We start from the raw sequence: 13099 nt of genomic DNA on the forward strand, positions 1-13099 counted from the left end.
TTCACACCCTTTTCATCTTGGCTGTAACTTACAGCAAATACAAATCTGCAGTCCAATGAGCCAAAAACTGAGGAGATTTGACTCAAATGGTTGATCTAACCTTTTTGGGGAATGGGAGATCAGTTATGGAGGTTGGATAGCTATATGTTTGAGGCAGCCAATTATGCTCCTAAATAAACCAATTAAGGGCATTGTGCAAACACCAACTGGAGCTTTTCCTCATTAGTCCCCTCTTCCCACCAAACCTAAAGTCCTAGCTGATGAATGGTTACAGTTTGTTAGGGGAATTGAGGAATAACGCTTCATTTATAATTATTATCCCTACCCTATGGCAGGGAGTGCAAGTTGACTACAATAGAGCCTCTCCAAAACAACCTTGGCAACTGTGGCCTCAAATCACTTTAAAGTTTTTAAAGCTTTCTCAGAGGGCACCTCCACCTTGCACCTTCATCTATTTACATTGTTAGCGCCCATTGATGGGATGGGAGCTTCCTATTGGCTGTCCAATGTCAGAACCCTAATTCTGTTCTTAATTGATCAGGGGTCCTAGAGGCTATTAATTTACTGCTTAATTCAGCCAATGTTGTGTTCTGATGGCAGGTTAGGAAGAATAAACAAAAGTTTAGCCCTCAACTCCATAAGCTTTAATGACCCTGAAACATTTGCGAAAAAATGATAGGACATTTCCTTTCCCAACTTTAATAATGTAGCCTTCTCCACCTCTCTGCCAGGAACTTAAAGCAAAACATCTGGACTAAAAGTAGAGAACGATGCAAACAAAAAGAGAATGCATATTCAAACGTCTTCTTTCACAAAAGCCTGGTAATCCTGGAATCTACTGAAAGTATTCCTCAGCTAGCTTTAATGAAGTCATTTTTTTCAATACATAGAAAAAGCTGGTGTGTGAATTCAGTTCTCACCCACTGACCCACAAAAATAAATCCTTCTTATTGATAGCCAAAATAGAGTGGAAATTGGTGCCTGCGATCCAAGTAACAAAGGTAACGAGATCTGAATTGAATTTTGTTCCAAAAACATAGAGGACTGAAAGAGGAATGCAGAGATGAGTCTTCATGTTTAAAATGCTATACCTTCACTTGCTGTGAGACTAAGAATGGTGAATAATTCTCCTTGAACTTTCGAGGTCAGTTCAATAAGTTCACAACAGCGATTCAAGTTCTGATCACACGAGTTAATCTGTGAATCAAAAAAAGGAAACAGAAATTGAAGAATCCTTCATGTTATCCAGCAGTAGAAAAGGTTTGCTACAAACTCTACTTTTCAGATGTAATCTTTCAACGAATTGGAATTTATGTCAATTCCAGAGACCTAACTAATCCAGATTTCTATGCTCAACAAACGAAACTGAATTCCGATATAATGACCTTAATGTAGAAAATGTCACAAGGTAGTCCAAAGAAACATAATTGACAAATATAGTTATACAAGCTTGAAGAGGTCTACAGAGTCACTACACATTTGTTCAAGACATGGTCTAAAATGAGGGAGAGAGAAAGGTTAAGTGAGTGACTTTTGGCACTTAGGCTGTTGGTAGCTGAAGATACAGTATCCAGTGATGAGGCAAACACAATGAGCAACACGCAAGAAACAAAAATTAGAGAATGCACATTCAGTGGATGATAAGATTACAGAAGGTTACAGAGATGGTTCAAGTATGAAGAGATGTGAACATAAACATGGGAACTTGATAACTGTGGCTTTGGAGAACCAGAATCCAACATAAGTCAAATAAGACATGGGTAATGGGAGCAGCATGATGAGTGAAAGGAAAGGGGAGCGGGACTTTGTATGAGCTAAAGTTTCAGGAGTCTTAAATATGGAAATATGTATTCAAAAAAGGTACAATGGATATGCAAGTTAATCTGACCTCAGTGATGCAAAAATTACTGGAATCAGTGTTGAGGGATAGGATTAGGTGTTACTTGAAAAGGCACTGGATTAATCAGGGATGGCCGGCATGGTTTTGTTCAGGAAAGGTCGCGTCTTATTAACTTAATTGATTTTTTGCAGGAAATAGCAAGGAAGACTGAAAATGACAATGCAGTGGATGTTGTCTACATGGATCTTAGGAAGGCATTTGACAAGGTCCCATATTGCAGGTCATTCAGAAAAAATAAAGTCCATGGGATGGAGGGGAATCTGGCAAGTTGAATCCAAAGTTTGCTGAGATGACAGGAACAGAGGACAATGGTCAACAGATCTTTCTGAGAATGGAAAGTAATTCCCAGTATTGTTTCATAGAATTCATTGTTGAGTCCCTTGCTGTTTTTTTTAGTAATTTATGGGACATGGACACCATTTATTTCCCATTCCTAATTGCCCAATTAAGAGTCAACCACATGGCTATGGGTCTGGATGCACATGTAGACCAGACCAGGTAAAGATGGCAGCTTCCTTCCCTAAAGGACATTAGTGAACCATTTAAGGCATATGTTAAATGCTTTAAAGTGAAATGTAGGAAGTAATGATTGAGGAATTTGTAAATTATACAAAAATTGGCCAGGTAGTTTCTAAGGAAGAGGATGATCATTGAATAAAAAGTAACAATGGTTTGGCTAAGTGCACAGAAAAATGCCAATTGACATTCAATTCAGAGAAGTGTGAGGTTATGTGGTTGCAACCCCAGCCCCACTAATAAATTCAACTAGTGGGCGGCACAGTGGCACAATGGCTAGCACTGCTGCCTCACAGTGCCAGAGACCCGGGTTCAATTCCTGCCTCAGGCAACAGACTGTGTGGAGTTTGCACATTCTCCCTGCGTCTGCGTGGGTTTCCTCTGGGTGCTACGGTTTCTTCCCACAATCCAAAAATTGCAGGTTAGGTGAATTAGCCATGCTAAATTGCCTGCAGTGTTAGGTGAAGGAGTAAATGTAGGGGAATGGGTCTGGGTGGGTTATGCTTTGGCGGGTCGGTGTGGACTTGTTGGGCCGAAGGGCCTGTTTCCACACTGTAAGTAATCTAAACAAAGGTTGGTGATACAGCTATTAAAATGTGACAATAAGCTATGTGTAGATTAATTGTTTTATTAGCTAAGATTTTTTAAAAGTGTTTTTTTGATAGCCGTTTCTTTATTTTATCTGTTTCTTGTGCATTTCAAATCTTCTCATTGTTACTTTAGGGGTCATGAGTTCTAACATGGTGGATATTGGGTGAGTGAACTTTAGCAATGAAGGATGGCATCTAGGGTATCTAACACAAATGTACAGAACTTGATCAATGGACCAGGGAACAATGTTGGCCTTCTAACCTGCCTGCCTCAGCATTTTTTCACACCCCAGAGTTCGATTCCAGCCTCAGGCGACTGACTGTGTGGAGTTTGCACATTGTCCCTGTGTCTGCGTGGGTTTCCTCCAGGTGCTCTGGCTTCCTCCACAGTCCAAAGATGTGCAGGTTAGGTGAATTGGCTGTACTAAACTGTGCATGGAGTTCAGGGATGTGGAGGCTAGGTACATTCGTCAGGAATAAATGTAGAGTAATAGGGGTAGGGGAGTGGGTCCTGTTGAGTTACTCTTTGGAGAGCTGGTGTGGATTAGTTGAACCAAGTGGCCTGTTTCCACATCCTAGGGATTCTATGATGATTCTATACCTGCTCCAGATAATAACGAATGATGGAATATCCACAACTCTCTCGAGGTGCACACCTCCAAAGATTCACAACCCTTTCAGTGAATTAATTTAACATACCTCATTCCTAAATTATCGAGTCATCCTGAGAGTGTGCCCCCACATTCCCGATTCCCTAGCCAGCAGAAACAATCTTTCGCTGTCTGTCCTGTCAAGCCCCCTCAGAATCTTGAATGTTTCCATAAGATTGCCTACCATTCTGAACCTCAGGGAATATCTGCCCAATTTACTCAGGCTTTCATTATAAAGACAATATTCACATTCACCCGCTAGTGAATCATTGCTGTGCTGTCTCCAATGTAAGTATGTCTCCTTTAAATATTCAGGCCAGAACTACACTTGGGGGAGAAATCTGATGCTCAGAGGTGGTGAGAGATTAGGAAGTGAGAGGGGTGGTGATAATTTTTGATAGGGGCGTGTAAAACAGTGTAATCTTGTCAAAAGATGTGCAAGAGACTGGAGAGAATAGATCAATAGGGCATAGAAGTACAGAGTGATAGCAATATTCAGCATAGAATAAATTCAAGTTTAACACCAAGAATTAACAACATGCACTTGGGCTGCGGATCAGAAATTTACAAATGCAAGAGCTGAATGTCAAAAGAAAACCGGAGTGTAGCTGTCCTTAACATCAAGGCAACTCTCAAACCACTACAGTTATAAGGAGCCTAAACAAAACTGTGGTCAGTGGGAATCAAAGGGAAAACCAGCTGACACAGAGAAAGATGGCTGTGCTAGTCAGATACCAGTGTCGGGAGGTACTGCAGGAGTTTAACCTATTTGGAATTCCTCCAATAATGAAGCAGTTGATGCAAACCTTTGGTAAAAACTGGATGGCAAGCCTGTTGGGTTGATAAATACATCCATGTGCAAAACTGAACATCTGGGCAAAAGCGAAAGCCCAGCAATTTCCTCAAACTTTAATAGCATCCCCATACTGGACTTCCCACAAAGATCAACATCCTTGGGGATACTGATTAGAAGCCTCACTGAACCAGTGGTATCAACACTGACTACAGGCAGAGAGCTAAGCTGCACACACAACACCAATGGTTTAATTTCCTGATCTCTTGAAACCTAACCACTATTTATCAAGGTTATCATTAAATACTGAACACTCACTTGAATTGATGGACCAAACACAACATTCAAGAAATCTGATACAATCCACAAGAGAGCAGTTGCATGATTGGCACTTTTACCTCTAGGCTTGATATCCATTCAATGGTTGTTACCATCACTGAATCTCGCACTATCAACATCCTGGAGGTTACCATTAAGCACAACTGGACTCATCTCGACTGGACTCATCACATTAACACAGTGCCTGCTAGAGCAGGTCAGAGGCTAGGAATACTGCAGCAGGTAACTCACCTCCTGACTTCCCAAAACCTGTCCACCATCTACAAGGACAAGCCAGGCATGTGATGAATACTCCTCACTTGGATGGATGGGTGCAGCTCCAATAACACTCAACGAGGCTTGACACCATCCAGGTCAAAGCAGCCCGTTTGATTGGCACTGCATCCACAAGCATCTACTCCCTCCACCACAACCTCAGCAGCAGCAGCAGCGTGTACTATCTACAAGATGCACTGCAGAAATTCACCAAAGATCCTTAGACAGCACCTTCCAAACCCAAAGCCACTTAATCTAGAAGGACAAGGGCAGCAGATGTACCGACATCTACAAGTTCCCTTCCAAGCCACTCACCATCCTAATTGTTGCTGGGTCAAAATTCTGGAATTCCCTCCCTAAGAACATTTTAGGTTAATCCATAGCATATCCACTGCAGTGGTTCAAGAAGGCAGCTCTCCACCACCTTCTCAAGGGCAACAAGGGACAAGCAATAAAATACTGCCAGCCAGCAACCCCCATGTGTCATGAGTGGGAACTCACAAGAACGCCTATTGAATTTCAGGTTATGCTCTGCCAAAATATGACTGCATCATAGTCTTTCACAAGTAGAACTGAAAGTTGTTCTACTCTCCAATAGTGTATGAGGGACTGTCACAGCCAGTATTGCCAATATACTTATCAGTATGGAGGTCATTTTAGGTGTCAAAACATATATATATTTTGACGGTTTTCCCATTCTTTGTGGGTTTTCTTGTCATTCGTTACCCATTTAAAGGCCTCAGTTAGTAATCCAACAATGGACCTTCCCACTTATGTCTTAATTCTGGTGGATGTGGAAAAGCGGCAGCATTTGAGAACAGAAAGCACAATCAATGCTTCTAAAGCTGCAAATGTTAAAAGCACTGTAATTCTTTCTCCAAGTTCTGTAGAAAGATGGTCAAAAATAAATCTGAATACATGTCAATCTAGAACAGAATAACGAGTCTGGCTATATCTTATAAGTTTGTAAAGAAAACATTAAGTGCTGAAATATTCGGCAAAGTAGACAGCACTTGTGCAGTTAAACAAGGTTAATATTTTATAAGAATATTTGATTTTTGATGTTTATAAGCTAACGTTTTGAACTTAACATGGCCCAAAGGGCAGTGGGAGTAAATTGTTCTGATAAAAATCCTTTGCCTGAAATGTTAATCCTATTTGGCAACTGTTATGGATCCATTTCAGAATAATGGCATGCTGGAGGTGAATTTGAAAGCATGAAAAGTAATAAAATTATCTTCTTTAAAACAATACTGAAAATACAAGAGCTATAAAGCATAAATCTGACAATAATTGCTTTTTAGCTACCATCTTTCTTTACTGTTCAAGGGGTGTATGAAAAGAATGAATGACTGGTAGTGTGGAATAACTAGATTTGTATCCTTTTGCAACATTTGTAACATTAAATAGTTTTAAATATTTTAGCTATTGCAATTACGGTTGAGCGCCAGCATGAGCTTGTTTTTAATAACTGACTTGAATTTATTTTCTGACAGGCTCTTTTCCCGCTATTGTTGTCGGTGTATGACCACTTCCTGAAATCAGTTCTTATTTTCTTTTCTGATAACAATTGACCATTCAAATTTCAAAATGTTTACTGTCTTAGCTCATCCACTTAAATTGACATACACACATTGACAGCTACTGATTTATGCAATTACTAGGTTTTTCTGAAACTCGTTCCTGTGTAGAAATCAAAGACAATAAAACGAAATTAACTCAAGTTGCTACTCTAGTTTTACTTGAGATTACCTGAAAAGTTGCTACCTGAAAACATTCGCTACTCTTGAAAATTTAGAAATTAGTTCAGAATGAACTTTTGTGTATAAACAAGTGTGCAATAACGTTAACTAGTTCTGCTCTAACATAGAGCTCAGTGTGCTAAAATGAGTTTGACTGAAGGAGTAAAAAATGTATTGTTTGGCGCAGCTGCAAGTACAATATGTGTTGCATTTTTACCAGGGCTGCTTTCCACATTGCCATAGCAACGAGCGTCCTTAGTTACCAAACTCCCGGGAAATTTCCACGTTTACTTGCAAAATTTCAACAAGAACAGCTTCAAGACTAAACATCTGAGTGTTGAGTCTAAACCAAAACCTTTATATTTGCGGTTCTATTTACCACATTAAATTGCAAATAACAAGTAATTTATCGAAACCAAGATTTGACCGCTTATCAATCATGGGAGACCACTGTAAATCACATGTTAACACGATTCTCGTTGTTGCTGAGATCAGACATGTGTTTTCAAATAGTTTATTTCTGCAAACGTTGTAATTATTTTGTAACTGATGTAACTTGATTTTTGGATCGCAAAGAAGATGCTGCCAGATTCAGCAATAAATACTGCAGAGAGCGCTTCCGGTGCCTTCCTGGTATAGTCACCAGAACTTTTCAAATGAGGAAAAAAAACTCACGTGATATTCTCTGTACCAGGATTCAAGTTTATTCTGCAGCAGTTTATAGGTCGTTGTATTGACCAACCTTCGTAAGGTGTCAGCCATAGCTGCGGTGCGAACGCTCGTAGTTCCTTGGATTCGCCCACACTGACACCCTGTCAAACCACAGTCACCTAAAACAGAGAGCTCTCTGCAGTATTTATACAATGGCTAGAGGGATTGCTATGTGCTTTTGGTGTTAGGGACGCTACGCTTGCGCTGTGCTCCCACCGCTGATTTTTAGTTGTAGCAACGCTATTTCCTTCGCTGTTGGCAATCTTGTAGAGATGCCATCAGTTTGTATTGTTCTGCAGCATCCATAAATATATGATACAGACCCAAAATATTGTACGACTTTCCAATAAGCTTAAACCGTAACATTAACATTGATAACTACACTTGCAGCCTATTCTTTTTCAAACTTAATCTTAAAAGTGCAAGTGTTTGCACTGTCTTTTCTATGTGCTTTTGCTATTTCCTAAAAAAACCTTTACTTGACGTTATAGAAAAGTAGAATAAAATAAATTTTATTTGTGTAAAATGAGATTTGGAACACACAGAAGGCCCAAGGACCATGAAGCAAGGAGTTTTTAATTCCACTGGCACCAGGTCATTACAAGCAGGAAGGGAAATTAATAATAAATTAGGAATGTATTTACACATGTATATGGAACTTCTGTGTGGGTTACATTGGTTAAGGAGTTGCCTTGTCTGTCTGCTTCCACTTCCTATCAGCCTTCTCCGCACAAAAGACTTCTGCAGGTAGCCCTGATGGCTTAGCGGGGAACTTGAAGGTGGCGGTGTTCCATATATCTGGTGCGCTTGTCCTTCTAGATGGAAGGTGCTGTCTGAGGATCTTTGGTGAATTTCTGCAGTGCATCCTACAGATAGGACACACTGATGCTACTAAGCTTTGGTGGTGGAAGGAGTGCATGCTTGTGGATCTTGTGCCAATCAGGCGTGCTACTTTGTTCTGAATGGTGCCAAGTTTCGTGAGTGTATTGGGACTGCCATCATCTAGGCAAGTGGAGAGTATTTCATCACATTCATGACTTGTATTTACATGCCAGATGCTTTACTTTTACAGCCTGCAGCGAGGGTTTTGATATCATCAGTAGATGTTACATCAAACAGCTTTGACCACTTAGCTAACTGCTATTACAACATTGTAAAATGGTAAAAAGGCAATTGGTTTCAGTCATGTGATTGTTTCCTTGGGGAGGGCAAAAGTTATCATTAAGACAAAGTTATGTAGTACATTTAATCAAAGGTTTATGGCCTATTGCAGAGAGTACATTTGAAAGCAATAATGCATCTTTCACAGAATAGTTATACAGGCAGTCCCTTGGTTACAAATGGGTTCCTTTCTTGAAGATGTGTATAAGTCCACAAGTCCAAACACAATATAGTACATAAAGTTGTCATTTGTCAGTATGAAAAACTATCAATACGGGATAAGTCAGACATTCATAAATTGGGGATTGTACACAATTTGCAATCTATTATGTAGGGTCACACCGATTTAGTCTCATTCATTGTAATACTGCTCGTCATTCATATCAACATATTTCTAAAGGTGAATTTTACTATACTATAAGGATTCTAAATAGTCCAGCCTTACCAGGTTGCCTGTAGTTTTAAAACATTCATTAACAAGAGGTGGATGCCAATGGCCAGGCCCATCCCTACTTGCCAATTGAGTAAACTACATTGTGTGAAGTCATATGTAGACCAGACAAAAGTCAAGGTGATAGTTTCATTTACTAAAGGGCTTTACTGAACCAGATGGGCCATTATTACACTCTTCAATCCAGACTTCTTCAAATTTACCATGGCAGGATTTGAACACAAGTCCCTAGATCCTTCCCCCTCTCCTCCTTCTTCTTGCACTGTTCTTCACCCCTCCCCTCATTCTTCCCTCCTCTCCCCTCCCCTCCCCTCCCCCCTTCTTCCACCATTCTTCCCCCTCCCCTTCACCTCCTTCTTCCCTCACCCTCTTCTCCCCTTCCACTTCTGCTTCCCCCCTTCTTCTTCCCTGCCTCTCCTCCCCCCTTTGTCTTCCCTCTCTTCTCCTCTCCTCCCCCTTCATTTTCCCTCTCTTCTCTCCTCCCCCCTTCGTCTTCCCTCTCCTCTCCTTCCCCCTTCTTCTTCCCTCTCCTCTCCTCCCCCTTTCATCTTCCCTCTCTTCTCCTCTCCTCCCCTTCATCTTTCCTCCCTCTTCTCACCTTCTTCTCCCTTTCCTCCCTTCCCTGCCCTCTTCTTCTTTCCCCCTCTTCTACTTTCCCCTACCCTCCCATCTTCTTCCTCCTCCCCTTCCCACCTGCCCCCTCTTCTTCTTTTCCTTCATCATTCACCCACCTCCAACCCCTCTCCTCACCTTCCTCCCCCTCCGCTCCCTTACCCCGTCCCTCCCTGTACTTCCCTTCTCCTCCCCTCCATCTCCCTGCCCCTCCATCTCTCCCTCCTCGCCCCTCCCTTCCTTCCCCTCCCCATCCCCCCACTCCCTTCCTTACCCTCCCATCACCTTTACTCGGCCCACCCCCGCCCCTTCCCTCCCACACATTCTTTTCCCTCCCCTTTTCCCCTTCTCTCCGACCCCCGCTTCCCCATCCGACTGGATCTCTCTCCATTCTCCAAGTCTATCCCTCTCCCCTCCCACCCTTATCCTGGTGGTTGAGTCCGGACCCCCCCTCGGCCCCTGCTCTGATCGTTGAGTCCAGGAGGGGGCGGGGTCACAGTGTGGAGACAAGATGGCGGCGGAGCAGGTGGGAGACGGAGACGGAGACGCAGACAGGGAGCGGGCCGCGGTCTGTCTGCTGGAAATAAACTGGGAAATGAGAACAGCCTGTTAGTGTTTGTCGTTAGGGAGCACTGATTAAAAAGTGGCATGATGAAAATCGGTTAGCGTAAATAAATGTATTTGTATAAAATCCCGAAAGTAATTACATTTCGGGGAGGAGTGGGCGGTGTTTAGTAACAATCTTCCCATTAACCTTAGTCACAAATCAGCAACTAACGGAACACTGTATGCCATGGTGCACTTACAACATATTGGCGTTGAACGTAAAGATGGAGAGTTTACGAAGAGATCTCATGGCGACTCAGTTCAGAATATGAGAGAGATTAGAAAATTGGGCTTTCATTCAGCCCCATGCAGTAAAAACACAAACAAAAACAATCCAACAAAGAATTACCAGGACAAGTAGGGGTTAGGGGTTCAAAGATGAAATACTGATTGGGCTTGTTTTCATTAGTGCAGGGAGGTTTAGGGATTAACGTGGTGGTATTTAAAGTCATGAAGTAATGGGATAGTGTATTTTATTCACTGGGTGTCGCTGGCTAGGTCAGCATTTAATGCCCATCCCTACTTGTCTTTGAAAAGTTGGCAGTGAGCTGCCTTCTTGAACCACAGTGCTCTGGGTGCTGTTAATAGACCGACAATAAAATTTGGGAAGGAATTTCAAGATTTTGACTTTATGACGATAATAGTTTATGGTTATTTATCTATCTTAAAATGTAAAACTTTGGAATGTGTAATTTCAAAGACCAGTGTGTCTCTATAACATCTACTTTAAACACCTTTTCATTGCAAAATATTTTTTCATCATTGTATTTAGTAAATATCTAAATTGGTTCATAGTAAGACCTGAGTGACATTTAAAAAGGGAACAGCTGCAGAGCAATTGCACATTATTTGCTATACTAACTTTTCTTTTGACAGAGTTCAAATGGTCCAGTCCGACGTTCCATGCATGAGAAAGCAGTTGATCGTAGAAATATAAACAAGGAGCACAACAGCAACTTCAAGGCTGGATATGTTCCTATTGATGAAGAGAGACTGCATAGGACAGGATTGAGAGGTCGTAAAGGCAATTTGGCCATTTGTGTAATTGTCCTTATGTTTATCCTCGCAGTGATTAATTTAATTGTGAGTACCATCTTTTGTCAGTATGCTAACAAAATTGAATGAATAATTATGTGAATTTGATGTACTTTTAATAGTAGCAGTTATTTTGCTAGATTAGTAGTCCATTCTGGGCTATTAATCAGAGACAGGAGGTTTAAATCTCACCATAGTAGCTGGTGAATTTAAAAAAATCAATAAATAAATCTGGAATTAAAAGCTGTATTAGCAATGGTGTTCAGGAAACCAATAAATCAGCATGATAGTCTGTCTATTTCATTAATGTCCTTTTGAGGAATAAAAGCTGTCATTCCTTCTCAGTTTTGGCTATGTGATTCCAGATTCTGAGAATCATATGAAAAATCCAGTTGCAGAATCTTAAAAGTCATATTCAGGTGAATCAATGTACCAATGGCTAAAGTTACAAGGAAGCCTTGCATAACTACACAAAATGTTTTTTCACAAGCGTAGTATCTATTCTGGTTACATTCTAATTCCAAAACATTGATTTCATATATATTTATGTGACTGGTTCATATACGTTATCGGTGTAATAGCAGTGTTGCCAGTACAAATGTGTGTTAATCTTCTGTGTTTTCCATTTGATCCTTGCTGCTTTTATGTTGGAGGTCATTAATGAAAGCTGTATCAGCTAACGATAAAGAATTGTTAATACTGCTTTATTTTATTGGTTTGCTCTTATGGATTGTTCCCTTTTAAATTGTTCTATGTTAGTGCTACATTTATGTATGGGATGCTGTTTCTGTCGATCAAACCTTGTCCTGTTGGAGTTTGTGTATTTTGAACAAAGGTGCTTGCAATTCACTTCTCCCCCCAGTGGTAAGTTTAGAGTCATAGAGATGTACAGCATGGAAACAGACACTTTGGTCCAACACGTCCATGCTGACCAGATATCCCAACCCAACCTAATCCCACCTACCAGCACCCGGCCCATATCCCTTCAAACCCTTCCTATTCATCTACCCATCCAAATGCCTTTTAAATGTTGCAATTGTACCGGCCTCCACCACATACTCTGGCAGTTCATTCCGTACACGTACCAGCCTCTGCATGAAAATGCTGCCCGTTAGGTCCCTTTTATAACTTTCCCTACTCACCCTAAACCTATGCCCTCTAGTTCTGGACTTCCCAACCCAGGGAAAAGACTTTGTCTATTTATCCTATCCATGCCCCTCATAATTTTGTAAACCTCTATAAGGTCACCCCTCAGCCTCCAATATCTAGGGAAAACAACCCCAACCTGTTCAGCCTCTCCCTATAGCTCAAATCCTCCAACCCTGGCAACATCCTTGTAAATCTTTTATGAACCCTTTCAAGTTTCACAACTTTCCGATAGGAAGGAGACCAGAATTTTTCAATATTCAAACAGTGGCTTAACCAATGTCCTATGCATTCGCAACATGACCTCCCAACTCCTGTACTCAATACTCTGACCAATAAAAGCATACCAAACGCCGCCTTCACTATGCTATCTACCTGCCACTCCACTTTCAAGGAGCTATGAACCTGCACTCCAAGGTCTCTTTGTTCAGCAACACTTCCAAGGACCTTACCATTAGGTGTATAAGTCCTGCTAAGATTTGCTTTCCCAAAATGCAGCATCTCGTATTTTTCTGAATTAAACTCCATCTGCCACTTCTCGGCCCAATGGCCCATCTGATCCAGATCCTGTTGTAATCTGAGGTAACCTTCT

The 13099-nt window shown here is 41.2% G+C and overlaps 2 protein-coding genes across 3 annotated transcripts in view; one reads left to right on the top strand and one right to left on the bottom strand.

Annotated features, from left to right (window-relative positions):
* Positions 1-7548, bottom strand: part of spata18 (spermatogenesis associated 18) — a 61557-nt gene extending 54009 nt beyond the window's left edge. Inside the window, exons 1-2 of the mRNA XM_060824458.1 lie at positions 7461-7548; positions 1092-1197 (exon numbers count right to left, since the gene is read on the bottom strand). Of these exons, the coding sequence (XP_060680441.1) occupies positions 1092-1197; positions 7461-7547 (193 nt within the window). The 5' untranslated portion in view covers position 7548. The remainder of the gene's footprint in view (positions 1-1091; positions 1198-7460) is intronic.
* A 2667-nt stretch (positions 7549-10215) lies between these two features.
* sgcb (sarcoglycan, beta (dystrophin-associated glycoprotein)) overlaps positions 10216-13099 on the top strand; it is a 32862-nt gene continuing 29978 nt past the window's right edge. Inside the window, exons 1-2 of one of the 2 annotated variants that reach the window (XM_060824260.1) lie at positions 10216-10246; positions 11203-11409. In XM_060824260.1, the coding sequence (XP_060680243.1) occupies positions 10232-10246; positions 11203-11409 (222 nt within the window). In that variant the 5' untranslated portion in view covers positions 10216-10231. Of the gene's footprint in view, positions 10247-10269; positions 10329-11202; positions 11410-13099 lie in introns of those variants that run through there. The other variant, XM_060824264.1, reaches the window with a different exon arrangement.

This window comes from Hemiscyllium ocellatum, chromosome 1, assembly GCF_020745735.1.
Source record: "Hemiscyllium ocellatum isolate sHemOce1 chromosome 1, sHemOce1.pat.X.cur, whole genome shotgun sequence".
Taxonomy (NCBI): Eukaryota; Metazoa; Chordata; class Chondrichthyes; order Orectolobiformes; family Hemiscylliidae; genus Hemiscyllium; species Hemiscyllium ocellatum.